The sequence below is a fragment of the Acomys russatus genome, chromosome 25 (assembly GCF_903995435.1).
Source record: "Acomys russatus chromosome 25, mAcoRus1.1, whole genome shotgun sequence".
NCBI classification, from domain to species: domain Eukaryota; kingdom Metazoa; phylum Chordata; class Mammalia; order Rodentia; family Muridae; genus Acomys; species Acomys russatus.
Window position 1 is genome coordinate 11,633,421 of NC_067161.1, and position 15,113 is coordinate 11,648,533.

The 15,113-nt window shown below is 54.2% G+C and overlaps 3 protein-coding genes across 3 annotated transcripts; 2 read left to right on the forward strand and 1 right to left on the reverse strand.

Moving 5' to 3' along the window:
* Window positions 1-4,476: 4,476 nt before the first annotated feature.
* Pgp (phosphoglycolate phosphatase) lies at window positions 4,477-5,613 on the forward strand. The gene is made up of 2 exons (XM_051168203.1): window positions 4,477-5,137; window positions 5,232-5,613. The coding sequence occupies exons 1-2, from the start codon at window positions 4,498-4,500 to the stop codon at window positions 5,555-5,557; spliced, it is 966 nt and encodes a 321-aa protein (XP_051024160.1). The 5' UTR covers window positions 4,477-4,497; the 3' UTR covers window positions 5,558-5,613.
* A 2,081-nt stretch (window positions 5,614-7,694) lies between these two features.
* On the forward strand, window positions 7,695-9,460 carry Bricd5 (BRICHOS domain containing 5). Its single transcript, XM_051168207.1, has 5 exons — window positions 7,695-8,183; window positions 8,331-8,486; window positions 8,578-8,679; window positions 8,930-9,083; window positions 9,179-9,460. The coding sequence occupies exons 1-5, from the start codon at window positions 8,052-8,054 to the stop codon at window positions 9,271-9,273; spliced, it is 639 nt and encodes a 212-aa protein (XP_051024164.1). The 5' UTR covers window positions 7,695-8,051; the 3' UTR covers window positions 9,274-9,460.
* Window positions 9,461-9,790: 330 nt separating this feature from the next.
* Window positions 9,791-13,056, reverse strand: Mlst8 (MTOR associated protein, LST8 homolog). Its single transcript, XM_051168202.1, has 9 exons — window positions 12,942-13,056; window positions 12,265-12,466; window positions 12,055-12,106; window positions 11,808-11,970; window positions 11,404-11,479; window positions 11,169-11,321; window positions 10,278-10,402; window positions 9,999-10,162; window positions 9,791-9,917 (listed from the first exon to the last, which is right to left on the reverse strand). Exons 2-9 carry the CDS (start codon window positions 12,391-12,393, stop codon window positions 9,799-9,801), a joined length of 981 nt encoding a protein of 326 aa, XP_051024159.1. The 5' UTR covers window positions 12,394-12,466; window positions 12,942-13,056; the 3' UTR covers window positions 9,791-9,798.
* Between the last annotated feature and the right edge of the window lie 2,057 nt (window positions 13,057-15,113).

Below are 15,113 nucleotides of genomic sequence, written 5' to 3' on the forward strand. Positions count from 1 at the left end.
CTTAAGGTGCTCAGGAGGTTGTAGGGGTTGGGCACCGTAGGGTGTATGTCCATCACCCATTTGTTAACTTCTCGGAGGTCCTGGATTGGCCTATAGTCTTGGGTTCCCAGTTTCTTGACAGGCAGGAGGGGGGTGTTCCAAGGAGACTGACAAGGTTTGAGGACCCCCAGCTTTAGGAACCAGCGGATATGCTGGCTTATTCCTATCCTGGCTTCATGGCTCATTGGGTATTGTTTAATTGAGACTGGTACAGCTGTAGGCTTAAGAGTCACAATAATAGGTGGCTGGTGATGGGCTAGTCCTAGCCCTCCGGTCTCTGCCCATGCTTGGGGAAATTGTTGGAGTCATGGGCTATGGTCTGGAAGGGGCCTTTGGGGTGGGGGTTCAAATAGTCTGTATTCATCTTGAATTTTTACTGTGAGGACTTGTATAGGGGTCCCAGTTGAATCAAGGGAGGACCTGTGCCCTTTTTCAAAGAAATGTATTTGGACCCCCATTTTAGTCAGTAAGTCTTTCCCCAGCAGGGGGTAGGGACATTCGGGGACCACGAGGAAAGAATGGGTCACAGTACCTGTGCCCAGATCAACTGTTCGCTTGTTAGTCCATCGGTGTGATTTGCCTCCTGTGGACCCCTGGACCCATGAGGTTTTTGATGACAGGGGTCTGGATGCATTAGTTAAGACTGAGTGTTGGGCACCAGTATCTACCAGGAAGGTGGTACGTTGCCCCCCAACTGTGAGGGTTAGCCTGGGCTCGGCGGGGGGGGCGGCCTCAGAGCCCCGACCTCCTCAGTCACTATTGACCCAATGGCCTCTCTCCTTGCAGTAGGCACATTGGTCTTTTTCTACCCTGGGCCGCCTTCAGTCTCCACCCTCTTTATCCTGTCCTCTAGGCCTAGGTTTATCTGCTACCACTGCGGCCAAGATCCTAGTCAATTCCTTATCTCTCCACTTCTCTCGGCGGTCTTCCCGTTCCTCCTGCTCTCTAGCTATCCTAGCTTCCTTTTCCTCAGGAGTCTCTTGTTATATATTTTCTCTGCCTCTCTAACTAAGTCCTGAATGCTAAAAGTCTGGATACCATCTAGTCACTGTAATTTTCCCTTGATATCAGGAGCTGCTTGGTCTATGAAGGACAGTATCACTGTTGCTTTATGTTCAGCTGCCATAGGGTCAAACGGGGTATACATACAAAACCCTTCTAGTAACCTTTCTAAAAAGGTAGCAGGACTCCCATCCTTTCCTTGAGTGATGGTTCTTACCTTGGCCAAATTAGTAGGGTGCCTTCCGGCTCCCTTCAGACCCACCAACAGAACCTGGCGATAGACACGGAGACTCTCCCTACCTTCAGGGGTTTCATAATCCCAGTCTGGGCATGTGAGGGGGAATCCCACATCGATCTCTTTAGGGAGGAGTGTGGGTACGCCTCCCTGACCGGGGACATTTTTTCTGGCTTCCAGGAGGACCCGCTGTTTCTCGTCAGTTGTTAGGAGGACCTGGAGCAGTTGCTGACAGTCATCCCAGGTGGATTCTATTAGAGAGGTTAGAGCCCGGGGATCCTGGGAGGAAGGAAGTTTGTGAGTTTTCCAGTTATAGAGGTCTGAGGAGGAGAAAGGCCAGTAAGCGATCTCTCCATTGGTTGTCCGGAGAGGGAAGAGGGAGGATTGCCATTGACTCTCGGTTGGGCCTTGGCGGAGGTGGAGACGAGGTGGAGAGGGAGGGAGTGCTGGGGAAATAGAAGGAGGGTCGAGGGTAGGGGGAGGCGGTGCGGTGGGGGAGACGGTAGAGGGAATAGACAAGGAAGAGGTAGAGGGAAGGGATGGAGGCGGAGGGGTCAGGGGTTGGGGGTAAGGAGGAGGATCCAGGAGGAGAAGGTCCTGGGCAGGATCTGAGGGCAGGACGGGCTTCTGACTTTGTCGGGAATCAGGGTCCTCGGTAGTCGGAGTCTGGTCCTGGGCAGTTGAGGAGGTCACCAGTAGGAGCGTAGATTCAGGTCTCATCGGCGGCTTAGGTGGCAGGAAAGGGCGGACCCAAGGAGGAGGATCAGAGACCAGGTTTTCCCATGTTAGAACATAGGGCACCTGGTCGGGATGGCCGTGTGGGCCTGGGCTAAAAACAATAGACTTGACATTGAAGGTGGGCCACTCCGAGGAGCAGAAAGTCTGCCAGCGTCCTTTGTGGACGTCTACAGAGAGGTTGTGCGCTCGGGCACGCACATCTTTGAAATGGTCAAGAGTCAGAGTCAAGGGGGTGGTCACAGTCTGTCCCATGTCAGTGTTGGTTGTCTCAGTCAACACAAAAAAGCCAATAACACACACAAACAGAATTAGCAGACAGGAAGACACAAGCCGCGTGGCGAAGGATCGGCGCCAAACCGAAAAGTACAGATTCTGATGGCGGCGCGGCTGTGCAGTCGCCTACAGAGTTGAGGAGACTGGTGGTATTGTCAGAGTTCCTCCAGACCACCACTGGAGCATCCTCCAGGGTGTGGGGGAGAAGGTGCCGGACACGTCTGTCCCTCTTCTCACCCCGCTACTGACTTGCGCGCTACAGAGAGACAGGACACACATGAGAACAAAACAAAAGTAACTTATGTACACGTCGGGCGGCGGCGGCCAGGGCCAGGGGAGACCTTCAGTGGGTGAGTCGGGGGTCTCGGGGCGACCCCAAAATCCCAGACGAGTCCCCAAATGTTGGACCCTCACGCCCAACTTGGGAAGGGGGTCGCCGCGAGAGACCACTCGAAACACACAACGCACTGATGCAAAAGCAAAGGTTTATTTCTGACGCGTCAGGGTCCCTCAGCACTCGAGAGGCGAAAGACCCCGAGCAGCTGGTACAGGCTAGTTTTAAAGGCAAAAACCGCAAAGCAGGTGGGGTTGCTTACCAAGTTAAACCATATGGACTTTAGGACATCTGGCATTGGGAAACCTCTTGTGGGGACTTGGGTGTGGGTCCCTAGGGCAGTTACTGGAAACCATATGGGGACATCTGATATTTGGAAACTTGTATGTAACTATTCTGGGAACTAGGGAAGAGCTCTTGAGGTTAGCAGTTCCGAGAACTGGGAGAAACCTCTGGGGTCAGAAGTTTAGGTTCTGGGCAAGCAAGGTTGGGCAAGCAAACAAGCATCTTATATTTTATAATTTTACAGTTTTTCAGTCCTTCCTTCTCTTGTCTTAGGGATTAACAAAGTACGATCTTTTTGTTGTTTGTTTTTCGAGATAGGGTTTCTCTTGTGTAGCCTTGGCTGTCCTGGACTCACTTTGTAGACCAGGCTGGCCTCACAGTGATCCGCCTGCCTCTGCCTCTACTGTTGTGGGATTAAAGGCGTGAATGAGCCACCACACCCTAGCGAACCTCTTTTTATGTATACTAAAGTCAGAGATGTGGTTGGGAAGGGATTGTCCTTAATTGACCGTTTGGTGATATAAGGATACTTCTGTGAAATGTTGAAATTATTCTATATCTGATATTTGAATGTACATGATGAAACTGCATTTAAGGCTTAATGGCTGGAGAGATGGCTCAGCGGTTAAGAACACTGACTGCTCTTCCAGAGGTTCTGAGTTCAATTCCCAGCAACCACATGGTGGTTCACAACCATCTGTAATGTGACCTAATATGCACTGTATACATAATAAATAAAAACAAATCTTTAAAAAAAAGACTTAAGCCCGTCGGTGCATATTATGGCTCAGTAAAAGTTTTAATAGTTGATGAGGACCAATTAGTTGCTAGCGACCAATTGCTGAATAGCATACTGTACGCAATGTCCCCCTGGATCTCAACCTCACCCGCCTTGCCATCACCGGGTCATGTCACTTCCGGGTACCGGGAAACCGTCTTTGAAGAACTGAAGGTGAGAATGCGAGTACCCTTGGGAAAAGAAGTTCCAGGATGGCTCCAAAGACTGAAAGGTATTCGTTTCAAGCGCTGACTTCACATCTAAGGCGCTTACGAGAGACTTGGGGTGCTGGCGGCCCCTCCCACCTCGTTCCTGAGGTTAGCCCGGCCCAACCAGAAGAAGCAGCCAATCAGCAGCCATCCTGGCCCGGGGTCACTGACCTGGAGTCTCCGTCACCTAGACTGACCACCGGTTTCCAATGAGCGAGCTGTCCCGCGGCCACCTACGATCAGCCTCCTTATGGCCCGTGCCGTCCGCGGCCCCCGGCGTTTCCGCGGCGTACGCTTGACCCTTGCCGGTTGGCGCTCCGCCAGCCAATCCTTGCTGCAGCCGGGCCAGCCAGCCAATGGCTGCCCGCCTCCGCTCGCCGGGCCCGCGACGGTTACCGCTGTGCGCCTCGCCGCTCACGGGAAGCGGAGACGGATTGGCGCAAGCAGGGGCCAGTGGGCGGTGCGCGCGAGGAGCGGAGCCAATGAGCGTCCCGGAGGCGGGGCGGGCGCCGCGGCGGGCGGCTGCGAGGAGCGGCCGGTGGTGGCGGCGGCGGCGGCGGCGGCGGCGGGTGGCGGCGGCGGCGGTGGCGGCCAGCGGTCGGCCATGGCGGAGGCAGAGGCCGGCGGCGACGAAGCCCGCTGCCTGCGGCTGAACGCCGAGCGGGCCAGGGCGCTGCTGGCCGAGGTGGACACGCTGCTGTTCGACTGCGATGGCGTGCTGTGGCGCGGCGAGACGGCCGTGCCGGGCGCGCCGGAGACTCTGCGGGCGCTGCGGGCCCGCGGAAAGCGACTGGGCTTCATCACCAACAACAGCAGCAAGACCCGCACGGCCTACGCGGAGAAGCTCAAGCGCTTGGGTTTCGGCGGCCCGGTGGGGCCCGAAGCGGGCCTCGAGGTCTTCGGCACGGCCTACTGCAGCGCGCTCTATCTGCGCCAACGCCTGGCCGGCGTGCCGGACCCCAAGGCCTACGTGCTGGGCAGCCCGGCCTTAGCCGCCGAGCTGGAGGCCGTGGGTGTCACTAGCGTGGGCGTGGGCCCGGAGGCGCTGCACGGCGAAGGGCCGGCCGACTGGCTGTCCGCGCCGCTCGAACCCGACGTGCGCGCGGTAGTGGTGGGCTTCGACCCACACTTCAGCTACATGAAGCTCACCAAGGCCGTGCGGTACCTGCAGCAGCCCAACTGTCTGCTCGTGGGCACCAACATGGACAACCGGCTCCCGCTGGAGAACGGCCGTTTCATTGCGGGTCCGTGCGCCCTAGGGGCTGGAGGTTGGAGGGCGGGCTCAGCCCTTCCGTGTCCTCTGACTCCCGCGTCCCCTTCCCTCCCTTCGCTCTGCAGGTACCGGCTGTCTGGTGCGAGCCGTGGAGATGGCCGCCCAGCGCCAGGCGGACATCATCGGGAAGCCTAGCCGCTTCATCTTCGACTGCGTGTCCCAGGAGTATGGTATCAACCCCGAGCGCACAGTCATGGTAGGAGACCGCCTGGACACAGACATCCTTCTGGGCGCCACCTGTAGCCTGAAGACTATCCTGACCCTCACCGGCGTCTCCAGTCTTGAGGATGTGAAGAGTAATCAGGAAAGTGACTGCATGAACAAGAAGAAAATGGTCCCTGACTTCTATGTTGACAGCATAGCCGACCTCTTGCCTGCCCTTCAAGGTTAAAGATAAAGTGTCTTTAATCTCTGGAATAAAAAAAAAAAAAAGAAAAGAAAAGAAAATGAAAACCAGTTACCTAAATTAATAGGTGGGGCTTAGGGATTGCTGTTAGCTGGCTGCAAGCTAACTAAAGTTAGGCAAAGGCAGTAGTTAACCTTGTAAGTAAATGTTGGGGGGGTGTTGTTTACAGATGATTATATTTTAAGATGCACTTTGAAGCTTGGAAGGCATCATGGGGTGGGCTCTGGGCTTTGTATATGTTGGCTGCCGTGGGCATAGCATCTGCTCAGCATTCAGGTAACCTCAGGCCCTGTGGATGACTCTGAAATGGGTCAAGGGTTGTGTGTCTCACTTTTTACTGAAAATATATTCAGGGATTAGGCTCTCAGATGGGCAGAGAGGAAAGAAAGGGCTTTTGAGAGACATTTGAGCAGACCAAAAACTTGGGTTTCCCCCAGTGCTATTTATCACGCAGCAGAGGCAAGCGCTGTTTGGGTTTGGATGCTGCCCTTAACCTCCACTCACTCCTGCTTTCGTGGAAACCACTTTGTCACAATTGTCTGCTGTTTGAGATGCCCAGCACCTCCGCCCTTCATGCACAGTAACAGCCCAGGGAGCTCAGAACAGTGTTTATTTTTGTTTTTTATTTTTCTTAAACTAGTGAGTGACATTGTCAAGTGTGGGGTTGGCTCTTGTGTGTGGATTAATAGCTGTGGTCTGTCTCAAGGGAAAATCCCACTGAAGAAATCTCGTGCCCAACTCAGCAGCTCAGCCAGAGTGCAATCAGAGGATTGCCTTGCTTCCCAGAATACCCTCTGGTTAGGAGGGAAAGAGGAGTCCTGAGAATAGTTAAATCTTCTAACAGGGCATCCAGCCTCCCTTGCCTAGGCCACCTCGGGTTGTGGATGGGTTAGGTGTCGGTGCTCCATGAAGCCACCAATTTACATTCTGGACTTCCTTCTTGGTGACCCACCAGCCAGTTGGCTTCTCAGTTTTCCTCTGCTCTGCATGTCTGTGACCTTTACGAGCCTGAGCAGACTGGGAGGCATTCATGGGGCACACCCAGGAACTTCCTTTTGGCTGACTCCTTGCTGGCAGCTCGCCCTGTACCAAGTGGCACTTCACCTGTTGACCAAGTTCTCAGAGCAATGAAAGGTATCCCGTGCCTGAAGCCGCTCACAGGCCTGCGGTGGCCGGGAGTGGACTGTGCCGTAGCTGGACATGAAGGCAGCAGTACCTGTGACAGTGGTGGTGCTGAGCCTCTGTGAGTCTGGACAATGAGCAGACCTGTCATGGCATTGTCACCCACACAGGTACAGCAGCCAGAGATGCCCCCCTCTTCTCTTGGGCAGTAGCCAGAGAGCCTGTGTGTGTGCAATTTCCAGCCTGTTTGACTGTGTGAACTCAAATGCACATTAAACTCTCAAACTCACACTGACTAGGTCTGCCTTCCTCTATGTTCTTTGAGTAGTTGTCTTAGCTATGGATAGGGGCCAGGCAGGAGAATTTAGTTGGTAAGCTGGGATTCCAACTCCAAAATCTTACACAGGGGGTGTGGTCATTGCGGCCCCACCCTGCTTGTGAGGAACAGGTCCTGAAGAAACAGGAAGTGCATGACATAAAACCAAAGAAGAATAAAGCCACTGGATCAAGTGTAAAGGATGTGTGTACAGCTCGGCCACCATGTTACACACCTAGACAGATAAGGGACCAGAACAACAGAGCTGGGTTAGAGAAAACATGCTGGGGAACAGAGGCTGGCTCAACCAGCCTTGGTGTGAAGCAAGGTGTTTGTCCACGGTCCAGCCCAGAGCCCCCTTGGTCATGCACATGGAAATAGCCACAGCCCCATCTGATGCTGATAGGATCTGGAAAGAGGCTCAGGAGTTGGTGGGGAAAGTAAGAAAGCAATTAGCCTTATATCAATGGTTCATATACATTTATTGATGGTTCCTGGGTCTAGCCCAGGAGTCCAGACTCCTGGGAAGTAACAGACTCCCAAGAAAAAAACCTGCCCAACCAGATAAAATCATCTTGGCCAAGACCTAGACAGCTGCTGACTTCCTATGGAGGCCAGGCAGGCTCTCACACCCTCCAAGAACCCCATGTTCTGCTCCAGAGACAAGCCTGGTGACCAGCAAGCCTGGGGAGAGGGCTGTCCTGGCTCTGACTCGGGATATCAGATACTGGCTGGGAAGGAAGCAGTGTAATTGGGAGGGGAGGATACATCAAAGGCATCCTGAGGTTTCCCTGGCTGACTCCTCCAAGGGGCTGCAGACAATCAGTGCATTGTCGGCAGGGGCTGCAGCATGAAGCAAGGGCACAGCCGCACTGAGAGCCTCAGGGCCAGGCCTGTTGAGGTAAGTGTCTCCACCACCCCCAAGACAAGAACACTGGGATGCCATAGGAGGAGGGAGGAGTGTCACTACCTACCATCCTCAGCCCCTTCCCTGAGCAAGTTAGCTCTCTGCTCTCTGACCCGGAAGCCCCACTGACAGTAATGTGCCCTCAGGTGAAGAAGAAAGCCTGCCATAGCGGCTGGACAGCTGCAGGCCTGCTGCTGCTGCTGACATTGGTCACTGCAGGAGTCATGGCTGGAGGGCTTCTTGGCTTCATGTACAGCCCTCCCAAGGTGAGCACCTCCTTAAGCCTAGGGGACACAGTGGGAAGGGGGCAGGAGGACCAGGCAGGTTTGCATGGGGCCAGGTCTAAGCACTAGCCTTGAGCAGATGGTGAGAGAACCAGAAGGAACAAAGGCTGAACCCTAAATACCCCTCAGCCAGTGCTGCAGATGCTCCGAAAGACCCTCCCCAGCTCCAGGGTACCCTGGCCCAACCAAACCACTCTAGTGGACGTGGCCCTGAACATGGCAACAATCACGGTGACTCCGCTTCAGAGCAACCACAGCTGGGCCGTGCTGTTCGACGGGCAAAGTGTGAGTGGGCTTGGGAGAGGGAAAGAGTGAAGGTGTCAGGGGTGGCCTTGACTTACCTATTTGAGCCCCCCCCCCCCCCCCCCCCGCCCAGGGCTACATCTGTTACCGCCCCGCAGAACACCAGGCCTGCTTCCTCCGTCTGATGGAAGCCCAAGATCGGGAGACCCTGCAGCTGCTGGTGAACGCTTCCAGGGTGAGCAGTGCTACTTGGCTTGCCACCCACCCACCCCCAAGGCCAGGGGACAAACAAAAGGTCCTCTGTATAGCCCAGCTGAGCCAGCCAAGGCTCTAGTTTCAGAGGAACAGAAAGCTCTATCTTCCCCTGACTAAGACTGTTGACAAGAGCAGGTGGAAGGGCCATCAGGCTGGGGTGGGACACAAATGCCCTACCCAGTCAGGATCAAGGAAGTACTACACGGTGGCCCACCAGACTCTTTCTGCAGGCCCAAGAGTCCCTGGTACCTGGCCAGGACACGCACTATGCCCAGGAACTGCTGGCGGTTCTGGGGGGCCATACTGTGGACCCTGCCCAAGTGGGAGTTTCAGTGCAACACCTTTGCGCGGACACTCCCATCTACTGGGCCCGACGAGCAGAGGGTAAGTTGGGGTAGGCCGAGTGAAGAGGCCTATGGCTCCCGCAGGGCAGTACTGGGTGGGGGCCCTCGTGACTCATGTAGTTCCCTTCTCCCCAGGGCCCCAGAGACAGCGGCTGATCTACCTCTGCATTGACATCTGCTTCCCGAGCAACATCTGTGTGTCCGTCTGCTTTTATTACCTCCCAGACTAAGACTCATACTGAGCCCTCCCAGCCTTTTGTCCCCTAGGCCAGTCCCCGTAGATCAGCAAGCTGGCCAGGTCACCAGCACCAATGAAAGGCAGCTGACAGTAGGGATGAATAAACCCAGATTACCTGGCCACAGTGGTAATTTCTGGGGCCTCAGAGCCCACACAGGGGTAGGGAGGGGCAAGTGGAGTAACAGTTATCTGGGAAATGGGCACCAACCTCAGATCGGAACAGTTCCAAACCCTCTGGGTCTAGTCTCTCTAAAGGGAGAAAAGACTCCCAGTCCAGGTGCATGTAGCCTGGCTTACCGAGCCTTCTGACAACAAACTGGGCATGGAGAGAGTCCAGGATACAGTGGTCAACAAGTCTAGGTTGGCCAACAGGGGTAGTCTGGTCAGGTCCAGCTGGCCTGACATGCACAGGCTGACCTGAGAGTCTCACTTGGACCAGGGAATTGTTCAGGTAATCCACTTAGAGCCACTACACCAGGCAGCCGTGATTGCCCAGTGCAGCTACAAGGGGCAGAGGCTAGCCCAGCACGCTGTCATTGAAGGCCAGGCAGACGACAGCTTTCTGATGGCCGCCATACTCTCTCTTGATCTCTCCGGTCTCTACACACCAGAGCCGGGCCAGGTTGTCAGAGGAAGCTGCAAGGAGGGATCAGGCAACCGTGAACTGCCACTTTAGAGGCTTGGGCAATGCAGGGGAGAGAAGAAGGCAGGGCTCACCTGTGACGATGTACTGGGAGTCCCCTGAGAAGGCACAGCCCCACATCCAGCCACGAGATGACTCGCCAGGATTACTACTCTTAATGCTGAGCTCTGTCATCAGGGAGAAGTTGGATGTCCTCCAGATTTTACATGTCTGGTCCGCTGAACAGGTGGCAAGGAGCCTGGGGTTGGACATGGGGTGTCTGAGGAGCTACTACTATCCTGGATCCACTTCCCACATGCCAGGGAGTGCCTCCGGCCTGTAGATCCCCTCTCCCCCCAGGGCCCTACACGCACGTGGAGTCAGGGCTGAAGCGGCATTGCAGGGCATAGCGTGTGTGGGCTGGGATCTTGGTCTTGGGGATAAGCTGAGTCACCTCGTCACCAATGCCCCCTGTCAGGTTCCAGACATAGCAGTTTCCCTATAGGACAGGAGGGCAACCATTCAAAACCCAGACCCTCAGATATGGACTTGGGACACCTGGGCCAGCCAGGATAGGAAGGACAGTGGCATCTTGGGTCATGTCTATAGGAGATTTGGGCCCTAACAAGGAACCATGCCAGCCAAAAGCAGGAGGCCACACTAGCCAAGGACTCAAACATAGCTCCCTAGAGGCTGCTGGCCAACAGAGATGTTCAGGAGGGGAGGCGGTAAGGAGGGCACCCAGATAAATGATGTGACAACCCAAGGCTGGGAGGAGGGAACGCGGGTATGTGGAACAACCGATGTTCTGGGATTTGAAAGGAGAAAATGAGACTGGAGATGAGAGCAGGGACCAAACCAAAGCAATCTGCGGTCCATGAGGAGGAGCCAGCGCTTTGTAAGGTCTCAGAATAGTGCAGCCTGCCAGAAAGGCTAAAGGACCTTTCTATGGTTGAAGGAGAACAGATTGGACATCCCAGGAAAGCCACAGAGAAGCTTGTCAGTATCAAGGAAGATCAAAGTCATGGACTGGAACATGAAAGGAGGAAAAAACTGGCCCTGACAAAGGCTGGGTGAGGTGTCTAGTCTGACGGGTAGGTTATGGCAGACAAGAAGATGAGCATCGGGAATGGTACCCAGGTGCCATTCTTTGGGGGCTGGGTGGAAGCTCAGAGAGGCCTGAGAGACAAGCAGGGAATCATCCCATCTGTAGAAGACAAGGGGAAAGATGCTGAGATGTCCTTCTGCCCAATCCCAGCACTCACAGCGCTGTTGACCGCCGCCATGTAGCTGGCATCCGGGTCAATGTGCGCAGACGTGATGGAAAATTCCGGCTCGGGGATCAGCTGCTCATTGTGGTCAGTCTTCAGGTCCCAGATGTGGATAGCACCGCTCTGGTCACCCACAATGAGTTCTGCCTGAGATGCAGTAGGGGTGAGATGTGGCAGTAACCCCCACCCTCCAAAGCCCCCAGGGACTTGGCCCATGAATTCTCCTCACCTGGTTGGGATGCAGACACACACAATTAATGGGAGCATTCACTTGGAAGATACGCTGACACTGCAGATTCCGGGACCTGTGGGGAGTTAAGGTTACACACGGTGTCTAATGAATGTTATTTGTGCCCCACCAAAAAGCCCCATTCTCTACCTTAGGAGAAATGCTTGTCAAGTTTGGCTTTTCCCCCCGACAGGTGGCAGTGTGAGGCTAGTGAAAAGAGAAAGTCTTGGCCCCCTAGCCTCAAGGCAGGGCTGGCTCTTTGATGTAATGGCTCTCCATCTTTCCCTCAACCACCTACTCAAAGCCGCCTAGCTTAGCACGTCTGTAGAATAACCTGCCCCAAGACAATCCCTTGCCCCGCCCCTTCCCCAGGCAGCCATCCTCTCCAGCCCAGCTCGTAACACCTGAGGTCCCAGATGCGAGCTGTGCAGTCCTCCCCGCCTGTGTACATCCATCGGCCATCCTCATGAAAGCCCACTGATGCAATATTCTTATTGACGCCATCGTAACTGATGATGGGGTTGGGGTTATTGGAGTTGAGATCATACATGCGGATATGCTGGTAACCTAGGGACACAGGCTGAACTGAAGCATGGGGTACCAGGTAGTCCCGCCACCAGTGAGGAGTCAGAGGTCAAGAATCACAGGTACCTGCAGCAGCAATCATGCTCCGGTCTGGTGTGATCTCCAATGCATTCACCTGCTGAGTATGTTAAGGACAGTGGGAAGGGGAAGCCTGGAAAGGGAGGCCTTGGGGCCATGGGCAATCAAGACCACCACCACCTGGCCTGAGTTTCCCCAGGCATTTGTCATTTATAATTAATCCTGGCCAGCACCACCCTGCTCCCCACAAGAGGATACAGAGTCCTGATGCTGCACTGTTCGAGTGCAGATTCCACTGTGGGCCTGCCAAAAGCGCACAGTGTGGTCATAGCCTGCAGTTGCCAAGATGACAGGGTCACTGCCCACTGTGCCTGGAGTGGTATTCATTGTTTGATGGCTGGGGAAAATGAGGTCTGCACTGGGCCAAGAGCTGATAGGCAAGGTCCAAAGGTCAAAACATCTGGAGAGAAAAGATGCATACATGTATAACAATCCGAACATTACAGCCAAATATTATCATTTTAAAGAAAAATGAGAGTGTTTAGGGTCATGCTGACAGTCACAAGGGTCGAGACTCAGGTCCTCCGCTTCCCACCTGTGTTCTTTTCAGCTTCACCCGCAGGGTGGACTCGCCACCTCGTCTGCAGCCAGCAGGAGGCAGTCACAAGCAGAGGGCAATCCCCAGGCGCCGTCTGCCGCAAGGATAGGCAAGGCATGCGCAGGGCGACTAGGGAAGCCCGGCACTGCTACTGCTGCGCATGCGTAGCTGACCGGCATTGGGATCGGATGGGTGGGGGCGCTGTCTGGCCGGACCCCCGAGCTCCCCCGTGCTCTGCAGACCGCCCTGGCACTGTCCTACCGGCCTGATTACCCCGACCGCACCCTCCTAGCCACCCAGCAGCCGACACGCAGCCCTCGTCCCTCGGCCTCGGTACCTTACACACGCTCTGCACTCTGCCTTGGTCCAGGACGGCGAGGCGAGGAGGAGCGAGTCGATCGAAGCCGGGCCGAGCGTAGAGTAATCGATAGCGTCTCAGGGCGAGACCATGGGTCCGGGGAGTGGGGGGTTGACAGTGATACCAAAGTTCTGAGGGGAGGAACTCCAGGAGTGATCGCGCGCGGAGTGGGCGTCAGCCGCGACCCTAGCCTTGAACTCACTGGGAATTACAGCCGCGGTGCAGACGCCTATTTTTCCAGGCTTGGCTCCCAGGAGGGATTGCACTGTCGTAATCCTCCACCCCCCGCAAACATACTTGTACACAGTCCCCTACCAAGCTTGAATGTCTAGACAAATACAAAACTTTCAAATAAGAAATATTTTCTTTCTTTCTTTCCTTCCTTCCTTCCTTCCTTTCTTTCTTTTAGTACAAACGTATCTCAAACATTGTACTAAAAGAAGTACTTTTTTTTTTTTTTTTTTTTTTTTTCGAGACAGGGTTTCTCTACGTATTCTTGGCTGTCCTGGACTTACTTTGTAGACCAGGCTGGCCTCGAACTCACAAAGATCTCCCTGCGTCTGCCTCCCGGGTGCTGAAGAATTACTTTCTTAAGTACAAGAAGTTCAAATGCAACTGGGTATTTTGTACTTATATTTGCTTTATCTGATGACTCTAGCCTGGGCCCTTTCAGACCTGTCCAGCCCCAGCCCCAGCCTGATCTTCACGGAACATAGTTAGCCTAGGAACCCCTTTAAAACTGCAGATTCGTGCGGGGCATGGTGGCGCATGCCTTTAATCCCAGCACTCGGGAGGCAGAGGCAGGTGGATCTCTGTGAGTTCGAGGCCAGCCTGGTCTGAAAAATTGAGTCCGGGATAGCCAAGGCTACACAGAGAAACCCTGTCTCGAAAAAACCAAAAAAGAAAACAAATGTTTATTAAAACATTAAATACTGTAAAATATTTTATTTTATACAACCTAATTTTGTTATTCTCTCACATATTACATTTCGACCACAGTTTCTCCTCCCTCCAGTAGCCCCGGTCTCTCCCTCCATCTCCCCTCTCCCACAGATCCACCTCCACCCCACCCCACCCCGACCCCGCCACCTCTCAGAAAAGTGCAGGGTTCCAGGGACATCAACCAAACATGGCATAACAAGCTACACTGAGACCGAGCTCATAACATCATATCAAGGCTGGATGAGGCAACCCAGCAGGAAGAGCAGGCAAGAGAGTCAGGGACAGCCTCACTCCCGCTGTTAGGATGCCCACAAGGACACAGAGGACCTAGGTCAGACCTCTGCAGGCTCTCCCTGATCTCTGTGAGTCCCCCATGAGTCCGGGTCAGTTAACTCCCCGTGGGCCACGTTCTCCTGGCGTCCCTGACCACTCTGGTTCATCTGATCCTGCCTCCCCCCTCCTCCACAGGACTCCTTGAGCTCCAAGTAATGTTTGGCTTCCGGACTATACGTCCTTGAGCTCCAAGTAATGTTTGGCTTCCGGACTATACGTCTGCTCTCATCAGTTGCTTGAAGTCTCTCTGGTCTCTTTGATGATGATTCTGCTATCAGGCCTCCATTTTTATTACAGCTCTCTGAGCCTCACAAAGTTGGCCTTACTTTCCTATGATCTCCTCCCTCTGCACCTATAGGTGGGGCTGCAACCCACCTTTTCCTCCAGCCACAGACAGGGTGAGTCCACTCCTTGGCCAAGGCCAGTTACCGTGTCCATGCCCCCAGGTTCCTCCCATACCTTTCCCCAGTCCCTCTTTTACCTCCTCAGCATGCTTTTGTTTGTTTGTTTTTTGATTTTCAGAGACAGGTTTCTCTGTAGCCTTGGCTATCTTGGACTTGATTTGTAGACTAGGCTAGCCTCAAACTCACAGAGCTCTACTTGCCTCTGCCCCTGCCTCCTAAACACTGGAATTAAAGGCATGAGCCGCCACACCCAGCTCTTTAGCATGTTTTTTGTTTCTTTTTAAAGATTGATTTTTTTTTTTTTTTTTTCGAGACAGGGTTTCTCTGTGTAGCCTTGGCCATCCTGGACTCACTTTGTAGACCAGGCTGGCCTCGAACTCACAGCGATCCGCCTGCCTCTGCCTCCGAGTGCTGGGATTAAAGGCGTGCGCCACCACGCCCGGCTTGATTTATTATTTATACAGTATTCTAC